This window comes from Pelecanus crispus, chromosome 2 (assembly GCF_030463565.1).
Source record: "Pelecanus crispus isolate bPelCri1 chromosome 2, bPelCri1.pri, whole genome shotgun sequence".
In the NCBI taxonomy this organism is placed as follows: domain Eukaryota; kingdom Metazoa; phylum Chordata; class Aves; order Pelecaniformes; family Pelecanidae; genus Pelecanus; species Pelecanus crispus.
The window spans coordinates 57142924-57160494 of record NC_134644.1 but is presented as its reverse complement, the minus strand read 5'-3'; the positions used below and the strand labels follow the sequence as shown (position 1 = coordinate 57160494).

General features: G+C 33.9%; 1 protein-coding gene across 1 annotated transcript in view; it reads right to left on the bottom strand.

Moving 5' to 3' along the window:
• The window catches only part of LRRFIP2 (LRR binding FLII interacting protein 2), a 49694-nt gene that overhangs the window by 20560 nt on the left and 11563 nt on the right, over positions 1-17571 (bottom strand). Inside the window, exons 3-13 of the mRNA XM_075705015.1 lie at positions 17226-17276; positions 14318-14371; positions 14195-14239; positions 10386-10427; positions 9398-9463; positions 7876-7950; positions 7077-7124; positions 6947-6991; positions 5433-5480; positions 5278-5331; positions 2383-2490 (exon numbers count right to left, since the gene is read on the bottom strand). Of these exons, the coding sequence (XP_075561130.1) occupies positions 2383-2490; positions 5278-5331; positions 5433-5480; positions 6947-6991; positions 7077-7124; positions 7876-7950; positions 9398-9463; positions 10386-10427; positions 14195-14239; positions 14318-14371; positions 17226-17276 (636 nt within the window). The remainder of the gene's footprint in view (positions 1-2382; positions 2491-5277; positions 5332-5432; positions 5481-6946; positions 6992-7076; positions 7125-7875; positions 7951-9397; positions 9464-10385; positions 10428-14194; positions 14240-14317; positions 14372-17225; positions 17277-17571) is intronic.

The window sequence follows — 17571 nt, the reverse complement described above, 5'->3', positions numbered from 1 at the left end:
TAAGCAAAAGAACTATCACCCCCCCTCTTATTTAGGAAACTCGTGATATTGCAAACTAATATTGCAGATTTCCATATTTTCTAGATTTCTATAAATGACAATAAGTGGAATTAAATGAAGACACTACCATGTTGCTGTATTTCCTACAACAAGTATGATACGTTGAATATGGTGTCTCAAATATGTGGCTTCTTTGAAAACACCTGATTTTCTCCGAGCCCAGGGATAAGAGATTTGGGAGTCTGCTACAATCACAGTAGAAACAAATGTTCCTTTATGACACCTTTCTTTTTCCGTCTGTTGTAGTTTCTACAGAAGCAACACTGCATTTCCATGGTGAATGCACCATCTCCAATGATGTTCCGATATTGTGAATTGTAAGTATTTGTCACCACTGTGATAGTAAAATCATGTTAAGAATCCAATTGATGTGAAGTATCCATTTAGACTAAGTTAAATAAAGATACAATTCTGGAATCTAATAATACATAATAATGACAATGATAATAATATAAGCAACTGAGAAGGTAGCATAATTGCCAGTCTCAGCCTCCACATTTTCTTTTACTAGAGCATTAATTTCAGAAAAGCAGGTTTATTGGAGAGGAAAAAAAAAAAAAGCTAAAATTTAAACTGGAGAAATAACTGGTTTATGTCATGCTTTGAGCACGTTTAGATGATAAATACTGTGCATTATTACAATACAAGTTACATAGCACTGTAAGAGTATTAAATCATCTAAATGCAGAATCACAGAAACAGTGCTTGTAAGGGTACTCTAGAAGTCACCTAGTCCAGCCTCCCTTCCAAAGCAGAACTGACACCAACAGTCCAGGTTAGCTGTGGTTTTATCTAGCTAAGTCTCACCAGCTCCTGAGGATGGAGGTTCTCCAGCCTTGCCGTAACCTGTTAGAGTGTAACACTCCTGCTGGAGCTTCTTGCAGTGCCTCATCTGAACCTCCTAAGCTGCAGTGTGAGGCTGCTGCCCTGTGTTGCACTGCTTGGCACAGCTATGAAGGGTTTGGCTCTTAAACAAGCAGTTGCAGGCTGCTGATCATAGAATCATAGAATCGTTTAGGTTGGAAAAGACCTTTAAGATCATCCAGTCCAACCATTAACCTAACATTACCAAGTCCACACTAAACCAATTAAGGGTAGACTAGACTATACCATGTCCCAGAGTGCCACGTCTACCCATTTTTTGAACACTTCCAGGGATGGCGACTCCACCACTTCTCTGGGCAGCCTGTTCCAATGCTTGACTACCCTTTCTGTAAAGAAATTTTTCCTAATATCCAATCTAAACCTCCCTTGACGCAGCTTAAGCCCATTTCCTCTTGTCCTATCACTAACTACATGGGAGAAGAGACCAACACCCACCTCACTACAACCTCCTTTCAGGTAGGTGTAGAGAGCGATAAGGTCTCCCCTCAGCCTCCTCTTCTCCAGAGTAAACAACCCCAGTTCCCTCAGCCGCTCCTCATAAGGCCTGTGCTCCAGACCCTTCACCAGCTTCATTGCCCTTCTCTGGACACGCTCCAGCACCTCAATGTCTTTCTTGTACTGAGGGGCCCAAAACTAGACACAGTATTCCAGGTGCTCACCACATAGCATCCCCTTTGCCCAACTAAATAAGCCTAGTTCTCTCAACTTGTCGTCCTACTGCATGTGCCAACACTGACTGTTATTTCAAAAGACATGCCTAAGAACAGAAATGTCCCTATTTTTTCCAATATTAAACAATAAAGTGTTGACTGCAAGTAACAAGAGCTTCTAGAACTTATAGCAGCAATAAAGAGAAGGCAGCTAGGTTTGTTGTAAACAATGTTCAGACTAAAGGGATGCACAAAACCATCATAATTTTCCTGTAGTGTGCTCTATTGACTTGGGATTCAGTGCAAGAGCATAGCCAATAAGTGCTCCAGTAATGGATCTTGACAAAATCTCATCCTGGATGAATGAACACTAAACCACACTAACAAGGGCATAGTTTTAAGTATTTATTTTTGTCACTAATCCAAGTAGTAGTATTCCAAAAAGACACAGAAGATATTGTTAATTTTCACAAGAAAAAAACCCAACATTTTACTTTTAAGAGATGCTTAAGCTTATCACACACACAAAATGTGAAGTGTTAACACCTTGTCACATGCTTCTAGCAACAGGCAAAATACCCTTTAAAATAAAGCAGCATGCTTTTTAAAAATTCAGACTCCAGACATTTTTACACAAAGCCCAGGCCCAGCCCCTCAACAAACCTATTTGCCATTAGATAACTCTGAATGTTTTTACAGTATTTACTCTTTCAGAGTATGAAAAGAAAATCCGTGGTTAGTAAGTTTGCTGTATTCACCACAGTGTAACAACAAGCATTACACTCACACTATTCAAACCTTGGAGATCGTCTGCATCGGAAACAATGCTTCCCCTGCGGTTGGAACGACTAAAATAGTCAGCAGCAGTTTCACTTTGATCAGAAAAATCAGAGGACTTCAAAAGATAAGGAGAAGGGTGAAAGAGAACTGAAGATGATGCCAGAGAATGAACAGAAGTTTATTTAAAAAGAACAAAGAGGAAATCCTAACTTAGTTATTGCAATTTATTCTAGCTTTTTTAACAGTTTAATAGTTGTAAAATCTCAATTACTCCTTTAGATTTTTTGCTATTTTAAATGTGTCTACATGAATAAAACATGTGCCACACTGATATGAATACTTCAGTCAGCATATGCATTGTTTTTAAACACTCTCTTCACATGTTTATTATTCTTATAGTTTACAGTATCTAAAACTAAAAGCAATGAACATTTATTATTGATTCATTTTCCTCATTTGTAGAAATATAAAAAATACAAATCAGAGATACAAGAGGGTTTAGTACTAATATAGTGCCAAACACAAGCTACAAAAAGTACCTTTTTAAAAAAAAAGTTTGTAGATCATAAAACCAGATTATATAATCAGAAGTTGATACATGAAAGTTGTTATTTTTCTCTACAAATGTTGTCTTTTCTTGAAATCAACACGATCCCAACACTACTAATTATGAATATGATCTGGGCTTCCTCTCATTCATAGTTTTAAAAGACATTACAATAGCAAACAAGCCTACTCCCCAAAGCTATATGTCAGACAGGCACCTAAAAAGGTAAGGGGAAAATTCTAATGCTACACATCACTGGTAAAAAAGGCAAAATATCTAGCCACATTACAGTCATTACAACGCCATGGGAATTCAAGTGAAATATTTAACTGAGAAAACATTATGCACGTTAAACATAGTGTTTAATGAGATGAGTAGGTTTATCAAAAGTGTTGTATTGATAACATTCTACTTCAAAAGGCAGAAAGCGACTGTGAACATTATATTTAGTTTTGAAAGTGATTATATGGAAGAAAAATCTTTAAATGAACAGTCTGAAAATATATTGTCCTTATCCCATTTTCACCATTGTAAAAAATAATTCTTAGTTTCTTTGCACTTGAGGAACTTGACTCATGTAGCCTCATCTTATTCCAATTAAAAGATGGTGAGTTGGTTTTTATGCAAATGTGACCAGTTACATATAAAACAGTTTGCTGATGAACACCTGTCTCAGATTATGCATGCTTAGGACTACAGAGTTTGTATTTTTTATCACTGCTTGGTTACGTGCTATTTCTCTGACAAAGAATTTTCCAGCTATATATACATTTTAAATATCTTTTTTTTTTAAATAACGAAGTAAATCAATTTTCATAGTCTAAAAATCGACCAAGCTTTCTCATTTCACTTGCATTTCACATATGTGATAGTATAAAGTTGCCAAACAGAATTCTGCTTATACGAATTACGCTTACAGCAAAAGAACAGACAACTCAAAGGCTACGAGCATAATCAATGACAACACTGCACTCTTTTTTGTTCAAAACAAACTTATTTTTGCTGTTGAAAAGTCCATATATCTGACAAACCCTACTGTTCCTCCTTCTATACCTTTTGCACTTTTAATATATTTCTTAATGGGTTCATCAAAACTCATACAGCTTAAGATGGAGATGCACCATACAGTTTTTCAATGACTGTTTTCTATTCTGTTTCCATCTTCTCTCCTACTTTCTCTTTTGATTTCCAGTGTGTAGAGAGCTGACTTCCAATGTACTACCCTGACTGAAACCACAATACCAACCACAGAAACAGTAGAAAGTGAAAGTTAAGTTAGGAATAAGATTTTTACGTAACTGCTCAATACCCTTTTCAGAACTATTTCATTAAACAAACACTTTGAACGTTCACTACTGTGAGTGAACAGTACCTTGGCATTATTGTATCACATATACATACTGAGATCTGAGAGAGAGAGAGAGATTCCTATATGTGTATAAAGCATATACTTTTAAGAAATTAATGTTAGGAGAAACTAAGGAGACAAGTAGTATTTTCACAGTTCAAGAGACTTTAGAGATGGATGTTAATAGCTCTTAGGTATTGGAACTTCATAAAGCAACAGCAAAATTCCCTTTTTCCTACACCCTCAAAAATTTACTCTGACATGTTTTGTAGCTAAAAACATCCAATCTGTGACAAATCTGGTTTTATTTGTTTAGTCTCTATAACATTGTTAAGAATATGTGAAAAATGAACACAGGACAGAACATTTCAATTTAACCTATACCAGAACACTGATCTACTTTTTTGTGTAGTGTGACAAATGAGCAGCTGTACCAATGAAACTAAGACAGTTGTTCTGTGGCAGAAACAGGGTAGAACTATTTAAAATCACTTTGCAGCACAACAAGCCATCTTTGGAATGATCCTTTTAACACAATACAGATCCAGGAACAAATTTTTCTCAGTTTTGAATACTGGTCACCATAAAAATGAGCTCGCTACTTCTTACCGCATGATATAACAAAGTCTGCATTAGTCCTATTCCCGAAAGACTTTTTCATACGTATTGTAGTAAGTTTCATGTGCCTGCCCAACTATGACATAAGGTGGTAACGCCAACAACATACTATACTCGAGTTTCCAATTGCTTCCAATTATATACATTGCAAACATTTAAAAGATGTTTAGAAAAGCAAATTCCTTATTGCTTCTACGCTTTACTGTCTTCCCGCTAAAACTTTACATCTTGCTAAAAATCACACCTCTGACAAATTAGATTTTTTTGATGCAGAATTGAAAAATTGAGTTTGTGTGTTGGTCAGTAAAATGATCTCCAGTGTAAATACTCATTAATCATTGTGCATTAGTATCAAAGCATTCAGCAAATCATGCAAGAGAAATGCTCACCACAGGACTACTTCGAACTGAGCTTGCTCTTGAAGAATAACTGTATTCAGATGGCTAAAGAAAAGTTATGGAGGAAAATTTCACAATTTTCATAGATTTTTGTCTCCAGAAAACAAAGACAATGAAAGAAACAACCAAAAGCCTATTACACTTACAGGGCGAGAACTATATGAGCTATGTAATCCATCACCATACAAAGATGCCTGAGAAAGAGGGAATGAAATACCATTTATATTTAGTCTCGGAAATAATTATGCCACACACTTATACACTGTAATTGTTACGCACTGTAATGTACTCTATCTTATCCCACCTATGAATTTTCCAGTTAACATTATACTTCTTGAAAGATGAACAATTTTTAAAAGTTTCCAGCAGCATTTCCTCCTCCTATTAGGGATGTCTATTTCCAAACATAAAACTAAGAATTTCCTTGAAAAATAGCCAAATAGGTTAAAAAAAAACTTAACTATTTTCAGAAGAAAATTAAATTAAATATTTAAATTACAATTTGGTTTTCACTATTCTGAAGCCTTCAAAAGTTTTAATCCACCTTGGGAACTGAAGCTATATTGTATACTTATCAGTTTTACTTTGTGCTCACCCATGCAGGTTTTCCTGAAGGAGAGTGTGTTATGGCTGGACTCAATGATCTTAAAGGTCTTTTCCAACCTAAATGATTCTATGATTCTAAGATGCAAGGCTGAAATCTGTTTATGCCGTGGATAGTAAAAGCAGCTCTGGGCAACACAATTTAAAAAAAAAAAAAAAAAAAAAAAAAAAAGAGTCTCATGCTGCTTTCCTCCTACCCATGAAGGGATCTCTAGTAGAAATCAGAATTATATGTATATTAGAATTATATGTAATAGCAGGCATTATGGTCTCATTCTCTCACTGGATCTTCTAATGTTTTCTCAAGAATATGTACAAAGCCAAAAAAGTAAATTATCTCTGTTTGCAACCCAAGTGCAGAACAAGATCTCACTAACTACATAAAAATATTACAAAAGAATACTTGACGATTTTCTACATATATTTAGCATGTCTCTAAATGGCAGTGTAAGTTGGACTTGAACTACTGTAGCAGCAAAAGGCATAAAGTTTCAGGCATGCATGTCACTTTTTTAAAGATGACAACTTTTTGTAGAGCTGCCTTAGCCATTCTTATGGCACTTCTAGCTACTTTTTACTTTGTAAAGATGCAGATTAGGTTTTCATCCTATTACATTTTTGTATGAATATTAAATTTTGGCACCTTATTTGAATGTATTTAAAGTGTATTTACCACAATTTTCTGTAATCTCCTGACAATGATTTTTCCCATTCAAACACTTAATGTCTTTAAATACTTTTTTAGTGTTATACATGCAGTTGTTATTTAGTATGCTTGGATTAACTTGTTCTAACCCCAGTGTTCTTCAACATCATTGTTGTATTCATAAACTTTATGCTTGTCTGTAAAAAGATCAGTAAAACAGCAACTACTAAAATAGTTTAAAGAGGCAATATAACAATGTTAAAAATATTAAACGGAATGGCTCCACAAAATGGCACACACAAGCTCCAGCTTTATTTAAAAATATGAAAAAAAATTGCACATGTAATACTGTCAGGCCTCATGGCCATACAAGACAAATTTAAGGCAACCATGCAAATGGTGCTTACGAACCAAACTGATACTTCTTATCAAACCAGTGTTTACAGAAGGAGACACCTATGAAGAAAAGTGCAATTTTATATTTCTGAGGGCCACTCAAACATCTGAAGATAAGCAAGATATTATTTTACATTGTACTAACCCTGTAACTCCTAGTTGTTGCCACTGGATCACTGTATAGAGAAGACGACTGTAGCGTGAAGAATAGAAAAAGTCAGAAATACTTCTTCTGCGTACATTCAATTTTTTTTATCTATTGCTCTATATTCCCCAAAAGTTCTAAAAGATGGAAATGCTAAATTTTACATCTGTAATAGGCAGGAACTTTCAGAAAAGTGTGGATAAACATTCCAAGAAAACCCATTATCTTTGAAATCATGATCTAAAACATTAATTAAAGCAATCTAGTATTTTTATCACAAGATTTGTAGAAGAGAACAATAAGAAATTAAGTAGTTTTCAAAAGACAAGTCAATTTCCTCTAGCTACTTATTTAAATCTGACCATGACAGCAGCTGCAGGTACTGGAAGATACTACCCATCTCATGACAGACCATTGATATTACTGTAGAAGAAAGTAGTACATTGGCACTAAGCTTAAGACTTTTTGTTGTTGTTGTTTTTTAAAAACAGGACTTTGAAAAAACAAGTGTCACAGCTGCTAGTTGTTTTCTTTATATCGTACAGCAATCATGAAACAGTAGCTATTTTAAATTTAAAACCCCACATATGCAGCACACAGAGTAACTTGCATGTTATCCACTCATTTTATAAAAGGCAATCCTTAAAAGCAAGAAATATAATTTTAACTATTAGCTGCAATAATTTGCAGTGTTATAGAAGAAAGAGACAGAAGTTTGCTTCTTATAGCATAAGTAAGCAAAACCAAATATATGTATTTTATGTACATTAAAAAATGAATATAGGAAGACAAGACAGACCCGAGTATGGTAGGAAGGAACTGGTTTACTATATCTAAGGCTGCTATAATTTCTTTGATCATAGTAAATTCCACTCTGTGGGGGAAAAAAAGAAAAGAGAAAACAAAGGTTGCATGTGTAGATCTTGCAAATAGAAGCTCTGTATCAACACTGCCCAAATGTTTCCAAGTTAGAACCTGTACAGAACGTTGTAAAAATTTTCCCTATGGTTAATTCAAAATCCATGTAACTTTCTGAAGCAAGTAAAGCCAAAAAAAACCCCAAACCTACTTACATACACTGTATATCAGATACATTATCTGTATGTCCTGCACAACCAAAGGAGTAAATAGTTTTGTTTTTTCTCCCGAGTAAATATGAAAACCCTGAAAAGTTTATCTAAACCCTGACAAGTGCAGCAAGAAATAAATGAAAAACATACTTGATAAAACTTGCTAATAATTAGTATAATGATTTGCTTGATCCTTTTTTCCCATTAGCCACCATACCGAATCAGCATTTGGGGAGAGAGGACAGAAATTCTTAAGAATTTAATAGGGGATGGATGTTTATATGATCAGCATTAGCCTGTACCCTACCACTGTTCTTTACACCAAGTGTGCACGCTGAAAGCCTAGCAACTATACCTTGGCTTATTTCTGTTTTTTTTTTTTTTTTTTACACTTCCTACACAGATTGCATATGTATGCCTCTGTGAGGAAAAGTTAGATACGCACATATAAAGAAGGAAAAACAGAGATGAAGATGTGGCAAAAAGTAGTGCTTTCTGTCTCAATAGGCCACAGGAGGTAGAAAGACTCATATTACTCATTTATTTAAGAACTGAGGGAACAAGAAAATAGCACCTCAAAAGCACACAGAGAAATGCTGTAATACAAGTAATTGTAAGTAAATACAAAAATTATTTCAGCCTTGTCTCAACACAGGTGTCCGCTGCTGCTCTAACTCCCCCAACCCTTGATGCATTTGCTATTTCATCAGTGCCAAAACCCTCTGAAAAATTACAATAATATTTAATTTCTTGGCACTATATTCACGTATGTTACTCGCTGAACTTTCTAGAACAGTTTTTGGAAGCTCACAATAATTCACATGCCCTTCTCAACAGTTCACTGGGTTAGTATCAAGGTTTATGGTAAATTCAATCTGCTTCACATCTACATTTAAAATATATCTGATAGGGGACAAAGTGTAAATAATAGAACACGTATCTCCATCCTGACTGAATAAACTTTAATTAAACTTTAATGCAGAGAAGTGCCACTTTTTCCAAGAGCCTTCCAAGGGCCTCCAACAGAACATGATTTCTATTCAGCTGATTCCATTCATTGGATTCCACTGCCATGAGCACAGTTTCAAACACTCAACTTCAGGACAGATTTTGGTCAATACTAGAGGTTTATTTTTTCCAGAAAACATTTATGCGTGCGTCAGCAAGCTAATAAATTTATCCATAACTGTATTAGTATGTAACTCTACACAGCTAGTATATTTATAATAAATATAATAGTTGAAAACTAACCAATAAATCTTTATGGGAATAAGCAGCTTTCTTCTTTGAACTATGAGATTCACTGTAAGCATGACTCTAAGAATAAAATTTAGAAAATTAATACCACTATATAACAACATCTTCAATCTTAAAATATAAAGAAGTTAAACATAAGGATTTAAGGTATTTATCACAACGGAAACACCACAGAAAATTCTAACTACATGATAAGAATAATAGGCCATACTTCTATGGCTGTGTGAAAAAGAACTAACAGGTGAAACTATGACCAACCTTATCTCTCATTAACACAGACTTGGCTTAAGCAAGTGTTCACACTTCACAAAAAATGAAAACCCGATAAACTAAAAAAGCTTAACATCTGTAGCTAATTCAGATAACACTGCTGTTTAAACAAATTCAGCTTTTTAAGTTGCTTGCATATTCCTTTTAGTGGTACTTGGTCCGTTTTCTTTGCTTAAGGAGACACATGCAAATATTACTTGGTATAATACCAATGAGAATGTGATGTACTCTACTATTGCTTCATAACAGTAAGACGGAATTTTTTGAAGTAAAGGTATACAAACCACCTGCTTTTTCTCAGGACTGAAATAATTTTCCAGTAGATTAAGTTAAAGTTTCTATATGGAAATGAAGAATATGAATATATACATACACACTTTTTTTTTTAAAAAAAAAGTATGTCTTCCAAGTCTAATCTGTATATGTCACTTCACTACAAAGTTTAGAAATAACAGATAAATACTAAAAAGTGCTTACTGTAATATGTCTGTAATATGTGACTTCATTAGATTTTCTCCCAGAGAAAGTTTGCACATGCATTCTATGGCAAGTGTTAGAATCATACTGCTATTCTAGGTCTGAAAGTGTGACAGTACAAAATTTATGTATTTTTTTAAAACAGTAATTTAAAGTAGCACGTTAGTGTCATTACACCTTAAAAACAAAGCACAAAAGCAGTCTTCACTCAAAGACATGCAAAGTGTTAACATACAGGGACTGAGTATCTTGTAGATCTATCCTTAGCACTGTCATACTGAAGTAAAAGAAAATGAAATTAAAATAATGAAGTTAAAAAAATATAAAAATTAGTTTGTTTTTTTTTTAAGAATTACTAAACAGACTTAAAAGGAAATTACAAAAAAACGTATTCTTCTAAATATGAAAATTTATACAGGAAGGAATGCCATTTATCCAATCTAAAGGGCATTCTGAGCTGGAACACCTTTTAATAAAAAACTAATTTTTTTCCCCCAACAGCATCCCAGTTTGTGAAAAGTGAGATAATTTTGGACAGCAGTAGGTTATATGAAATATTTCATGTGGTTTTGGTAACAGAATTTTAAATAATTAAATAATAATTAAATAATCTCATACAGTAGATTGTATTAAACTGAGACAGTATTTGTTAGGTTATGTGATAAAAGGCTCATCTCCACACAGGCAAAGGAGCCCAGAGGACCACCAGTCAGCCCCACTGTCGAGGTGTAAAACCCATCAGGATTTGGGGGTTCTCCAGGGCACCTTACAGACTGAGAGAGGTTACTGCCTACAGGGCATAGAAGACATTACGGGATGCCAGGGAACAGCATCTTGGGACCAGGGGAGGAATCAAAGGTGGAGAAAGGAAGGGATAAAGGTGTTTTCAGAAAGAGCAAGTATGTGAAAAAGGAGGAACAGTGGGATGAAAGGACACCGCTGATCTACCAGATTTGTCAACTCTTAACAATACTTATGAAAACGGCTTTGTAATAATAGCTTACCCAGTGTCCCCGTGTTTCTTGTTACTCAACAGCAGCAACATTTGTGGAGTTTATACTTTTTTTTTTTTTTAAACATACCAATCTTAAATTTTCAAAGCAAGCTGGTTTTTTCCAGTTCATTTAAAATTTCACAGGTATAACTTAGCTATTCTGACTGTAGGTAATGCACAATCCAAAATGTTACTTAGTATCATCCTAAGCTTTCTTAAAAAAGAAAACAGAACAGAAATTGAAGGTAGTTTGAGAACATTACATGATATACTAATAGCATGCGAGAGTATTACCCAGTGTAATTTTCAACATGAGAACAACTGAGAGGATTACAAGAAAAATAATCTCTTCTTGTCTATCGATATGTCTGAAAATTCCTTCTAGAGATGAAATTAACACAAAAAATTCCCTGGGTTTAGATTTTATATTTGTTTATAAACTAATATAGGCCAGATTTAGTTCATATTATTTCATATTGTTTTCATATTACCTCAGTAGTTCCAATATATCCAATATTCATTAAGTAATAATTTAATATTATTAATGTAATTTACAGACTATGGTACCTTTTTGTGTTGCTAAAAGTATTACCATACAGGAGCCATAGGACACTGTACCAGTTTTAACCAACTTAACCATTTCGTTTTTTAAAGTTTTCATCTTTAATTATTACCTACCGATAAGCAACCTTACTATCAGAGAATGGAGACAGATCACTCAGATAATCATTATCATCACAACACTTAACATATACCTTTACTTAACTATTAACAGCTTAACAGTCTAGGAACAGATATTTAAGGTGCCTAAACTAAAAATACCGCAAAATATACAGAAATACCCATTTCTGAAAAAGTAAAATTTCTGTTTGTATTCCAGCCTTGACTGTAGGCCCAACATCCCAACAGAATTGAGAGGAAAAAAAAAGTTTTCCTGCCATAACTTTTAGCAACATCTTTGTACCTATCACAACCGATGCACAACCTTTGCCACTTTATTTTATTTCTCTTTTAGAGACATTAGAAGACAGAGACTGGAGAGACTAATTCCCTTCAAACTTGAAGTTATCTTCAAGACAGAGCACTTAACACTTTCTCTGAGCCCTCAAACTTGCTTTCACGAAAGTGTTCGATTACATCAGCCATTGCAGCAGTCCAATTAATCCTGTTTTCTATAAAGAAGCATGCTTTCACCAAACAACTCCTTTGGTAAGTAGACACAGAAAACATTATAATGTGAACACATCAAAGCATGCTCATGCCAGGCTACACACCACAAGATCTCTCCTTCTGGAGGTACTTGCTCTGCTCCTGTGAGACCCACTGACATCCAAAGAACTCTTAAGAACAAAATTGTAAAAATATATCAATACAAAAAATAATTTTAGAAAGCTTTAATGATAACTGTTAATCTTCACTGAAAGGCACAAAATAACTGAGGCAGTCAAAGAAATTCTGGGTAAGGCTCCCAAAAATGAGCTCAGTTATCTGCTGAGTTCATGCCCTATTCTTTAGTCAAGGGTAGATTACTTAATCTACATCTTAGCATATTTTGTGTGTTAACCAAGGCAAGAGCAGATCTGAGCAAACCTGTACCAGCTCACAAGTTTTCAAGTGTTGCCACATAGCATATTTTACATGCTTTTTCTGTAGACCATTTACTGTTTGCAAAGTAGTCAACGCTACCTGATTTAAACAATTTATTTGGTAAAAATATCTGTGTGATAAATTGCAGTAACACTTACTTAACACCAGGGCTTGCAAGACGTCACAAAAAAATTCAGTTAATCAAATATTACATTTAATTGCTGAAACCTCTTAGTAAGTGACAATCATTTCTTTTTTTTTTTTAAAGTCAAAGAAACAGCTTATTCCACCTTCCAAATTAAACAAAACCAACCCTTTTATTTTAGTAATTTGTCCCTCTCCTGGCCTATATGTCCACATCAATGACAAGCTGATTTTTAGGCAGACCTACTAAAAACAGGAAAATGTTCACAAACCCTCAATAAAACCATTCTTTAGCACTGTATATGACATAAAGAGGATATAGGAGAGCCTATACAATACAATAAATACTTCTATTAGCAGTCACTGGGACACCATGCATCATTCAGGTAAGTCTTTGCCACTAACAAATAATACATCCCCACATTCTCAAAGAAATAAAACCCTGCATTGTACCAAACCCTTCTTCAGATTGTATCCTAAGGTACTACTACTTTTTCTTCCACAAATATTATAGAAACACAATAGTACTTAAAGTGCAAGAAAAGACACAACAGTGAGCAGACAACTATCAGCATCAGTTTGGAATGAAAGCCCAAGTTACAAATCAGTATTACTCATCTTCAGTAAGTGGCATTGATCCAGGATGACTCTGAGTCAGCAGTAGTATTTACTTTATTTAATACAAATTTGCCTGTTTGCAGAATTTCTGAGACAGACAGGGAAAATGGAAGATTTTTTTTTTCCCATTAGACTTACCTAAACTAGACCAGTGTTTGATCATTAATAGCACCTTCACATCTGACCATGAGATTTATGTGTAGTAGTAATCATGAGACAACTGACAACTTATGTAGGCATCTTAATACTCTACCGGTTCTCTACCAGTTCAAGACAAGCCAATTAATTCTTACTAGTTGGCAATATGTGAAGCCTAAGTGAGTACATTACTCAGCTTTTTAAAAAAGAAATAAATTATATTAGACTGGAATAACACTAAAAGATGACATTTAAAACTTGTCATTGAATATGTTTCAATATATAAATAATTGACTGTTGAACTACATATGTTTCCAAACAGTTTCCAAACGCATACTCAATTATTTTCAGCAATGAAAATATACTGTAAATAAATAGATGTAGAAGAGGAAATAAAGCATGAGGTATTTATAGTAAAACATAGTCAGAGAATTAAAATGTAACAGTTGAGATTCTTTTTAAATGCAAAGATTGAAATACATAAAAATAAACTACTTTGTTGACACTGATGGAAATAAAATACCAGATGATCTTTAACATTATATGTGACTTACAATACTGACTCTAAAACTGCTAATACTTGGAAGACTTAAAGCATCATCCACTCCCTAAGAAAATGAAACAAAACCCAAACTTTTTTTTTTTAAAAAGGCCATGATGGAAAAGTATACAGTTTGAACACAAACCAAATATGAATGTCGACTGGACCGGTGAGAATACCTGGCCCTCTCTGAATCTTCCTGAGAAAGAAGAAATGCAGAGTTATTTCATAGGAAAAAAAAAAATTAAAAAAAGATGACGACAAAATAAAAGCAAGCAAAGGTGAGCAACATGCTGTTAGCACTTTTAATGCTATGTACTGTTTTGAATAATCTGTTGTGGCAAGTGAACTCATTCAGGCAAGAACTGTGATTTCACCTGATTTGGGTAAATATGCCAACACACTACATTAGGAGATGTAAATAAGGGAGGTTAATATAATTAATAATTAGTGTTCAGTAGTCAATATTTCTTCTGATTACCATTATGCAGAAAAAAGTACAAGATTTTTTAAATTAAGAAATTGAAGTAAAATTTAAAAAATTAAAAGTTTTACAAAATTACATTAGTAAGAAATTTACTATATAATTACTAGTCAGGTTGTGAATATTTAACAAAGTTATTTTAGCCCTAATAGAGATGATCATTCTCAGTTTCCTCATACATATTTCAGATTTTCTCCTCTACTACAGGAACAAAGCTTCTTACGCAGATTGATCAATTATAACTTCTATAGGTAGTTTCCTTTACAATGACAGTGAAAATAATAAATCCAACTTATAAAATCTGGGGGAGGACAACTAGCTAAGGCACCTTAATATCTTTTGTTCTGTTGAAAGACCAGGGAATGTTCATTTTGTCTCACACAAAGGAATATGTGAGAAGCAGCAGGACAAAAATACAACTAATTTAAAATTAAACATTCAAATGCTTTACATGCCGTAAGTTTCGCAAATTTTTAGTTAAAGGTAAGAATAAGCTTAATTTTAAACTATCCCATTTGAAAGCTACAACAGGGCTCTAAAACTAGGAATCCTTCCTTAAATGACTCACTTTCTACAGTTTTCAATGTCAAACTATTCTAAAGATTGTAAGCCAGTTATCTTTAGAGTTAAAAGCTCAGCCTCCAGATCACAGATGGATAACTAAAATCTAAAGCTAGCTTTCATAATGCTTATGGTCACATGGTTATTCTCTGCATTATCACTGGATACGTTAATTTGTTTAGTATTATTTTGTATTCAAGATACCTAGTTAATACTCTGCAGGAAAGTAACTTTCCAAAGAGGGGGAAAAAAAGAGGTTCAATCCATAATGAAATTTTAGTCTTCCTCTCTATAATGTCTACTCTGAGGTTTAAAATTAACATTTATGCTATATAACTTTTCAACACATTATAGTCAGATCACTGCCAATTTTGAATATACTTTGTGCCTGTGGTCTAAACAGACAAATATCTGTTAATAAGATTTGCAGCTTGCAAGCAGACAGTTTGCTATTTATGTAAAATTGCTTTTAATTGCCAGTATAACACCCTAGCTAATAATATGCTCCGGTAATGCAAAACTTCAGCTTCTGATACAATTTTCTGTACATTTCTGTAGGTAATTTACTTAGGGTAACAAGTCTCTTCCTGATACACAATCAGAAAATAGAAAGCCAGCATTAAGTGTTCATCATATTCAGGTCAAAGGATAAAGTACTACAGTACCTACTACGAAGAGGTAACTGCTGCTGGTAGCTACCAAGCTTGATTTCTAAGAATTTAAGTTTGAAATATGCACTTAATCTAAGACAGAGGGTAGGTCTCCCGATCCAGGAAAGGAGTGCACATCTACTCAGAAACCTCCTGCAGCAGATCTGACTCTTAGTGCAAAAAGAAGGTGGCATTCAATTGAGTGGCGTTAATTTCAAAGTGAGATTGCTCACAAATGCAATCTGTGTTCAACAGTTTGGAAACCCTTGCTCTCCAGAAAAAAAAAAAAAAAAAAAATTTCAAATGTGCATTCGACCAAGAGATAACAGAAACCTATGTTGTTTCTAAGTGACGTGAGAACTAATATACACACAAATGTCAGCTAGGCAAAGAGACAAGATGAAGTCAGTACAACTTTTGCAAATAAAATTCTAATGACAGTTCTAGGATTTCTCAACAGAAGTGCTGATTAACTGTCATGGTAGTTTTAACTATTTGAAATTATGGTTAGTCTCAGCATGTACTGCTTAGATCTTCTTGATTCAAAACATTCACACAGTGAACACTACCTTAAACATAAAAAGAAACTCGCATCTCCCATGTGACTTATTAAGAGGCACATGAATTTTGTGAAAGGAACTCTCTAAAGAAACATCACGCTGAATTAGTATAAATTGAACAGCAGCTTCCTCAGATTATAACTCAACTATCTCTACTCCTTCCTACTTGGCGAATTTAATCTAAATAAATGAACAGTCAAATATTTTATCATTATTAATTGAAAGCAAGGGGCAAGGGGTAAAAAGATGCAAGTGATACATGGGGTGGTTTTCTGGGGTTTGGGGTTTTTTCTGTGGTCTTCTTTTTGGGTTTTTTTTTTAGTGTCTTTTACAACTAGTTTTTCTAAGTCATAGAAGTGACTTAATCATCAGTGAAAAGACTAGCGTTTGCCACATTATTCAAAGAGGAAACAAATAAATGCAAGTCTGCAAAGAAAAAGAAGTAAAAAACCCAAACCCCAGAAATTAACTGAAATAAAAACATTTACTATTGAAAAGATGTTTATGTAGATTGAAATTAATGTAATTTCATTTAAAATAGATTAATGACTTTAAGCCAACACATGGTGGAAACAAAAAACATTTCATTTTAAGAAAAGTATCTCACTTCATAGTTTGTCTTTTGCTGCCATAAAGTGCCCTGCATATCCACATCCAAATGTACTTTATGTGTAATTGTTTTCTGTAATAAAACACTTTGAAATGACACACAGCAAACCATTAGTAAATTACTTCCTCCAAATACTCTGTTAGTTCTCTGAGTGGCAAAAACATGCACAACAGGTGGTTTTAGCCTACCATCCATTTCTGGATATGAGCCCATTTTCTATCATATGAATGCTGAGAAAACTACAGAATGTGAAAACAAAAACAAACAAACCATTTACAATATAGATTAGTCACCACACATGACTGGATTCCTAAATAAAAAATTTGGAAGAAAACTAAGTTAATTGCCATGTAATCTTCAGTATAATATCAGATACCTACAGCAGTTAGAAAACTGAAAGTATGGAACAATGAGAACCATATAAAATTGAGACAAAAACATGTTTCGTAAATTGTATTTGTTATTACCACTGCAAACCCTGCCCAGATATCAGCATTTACATGGATTTGAACGTAATCATGATTAATAATAAAT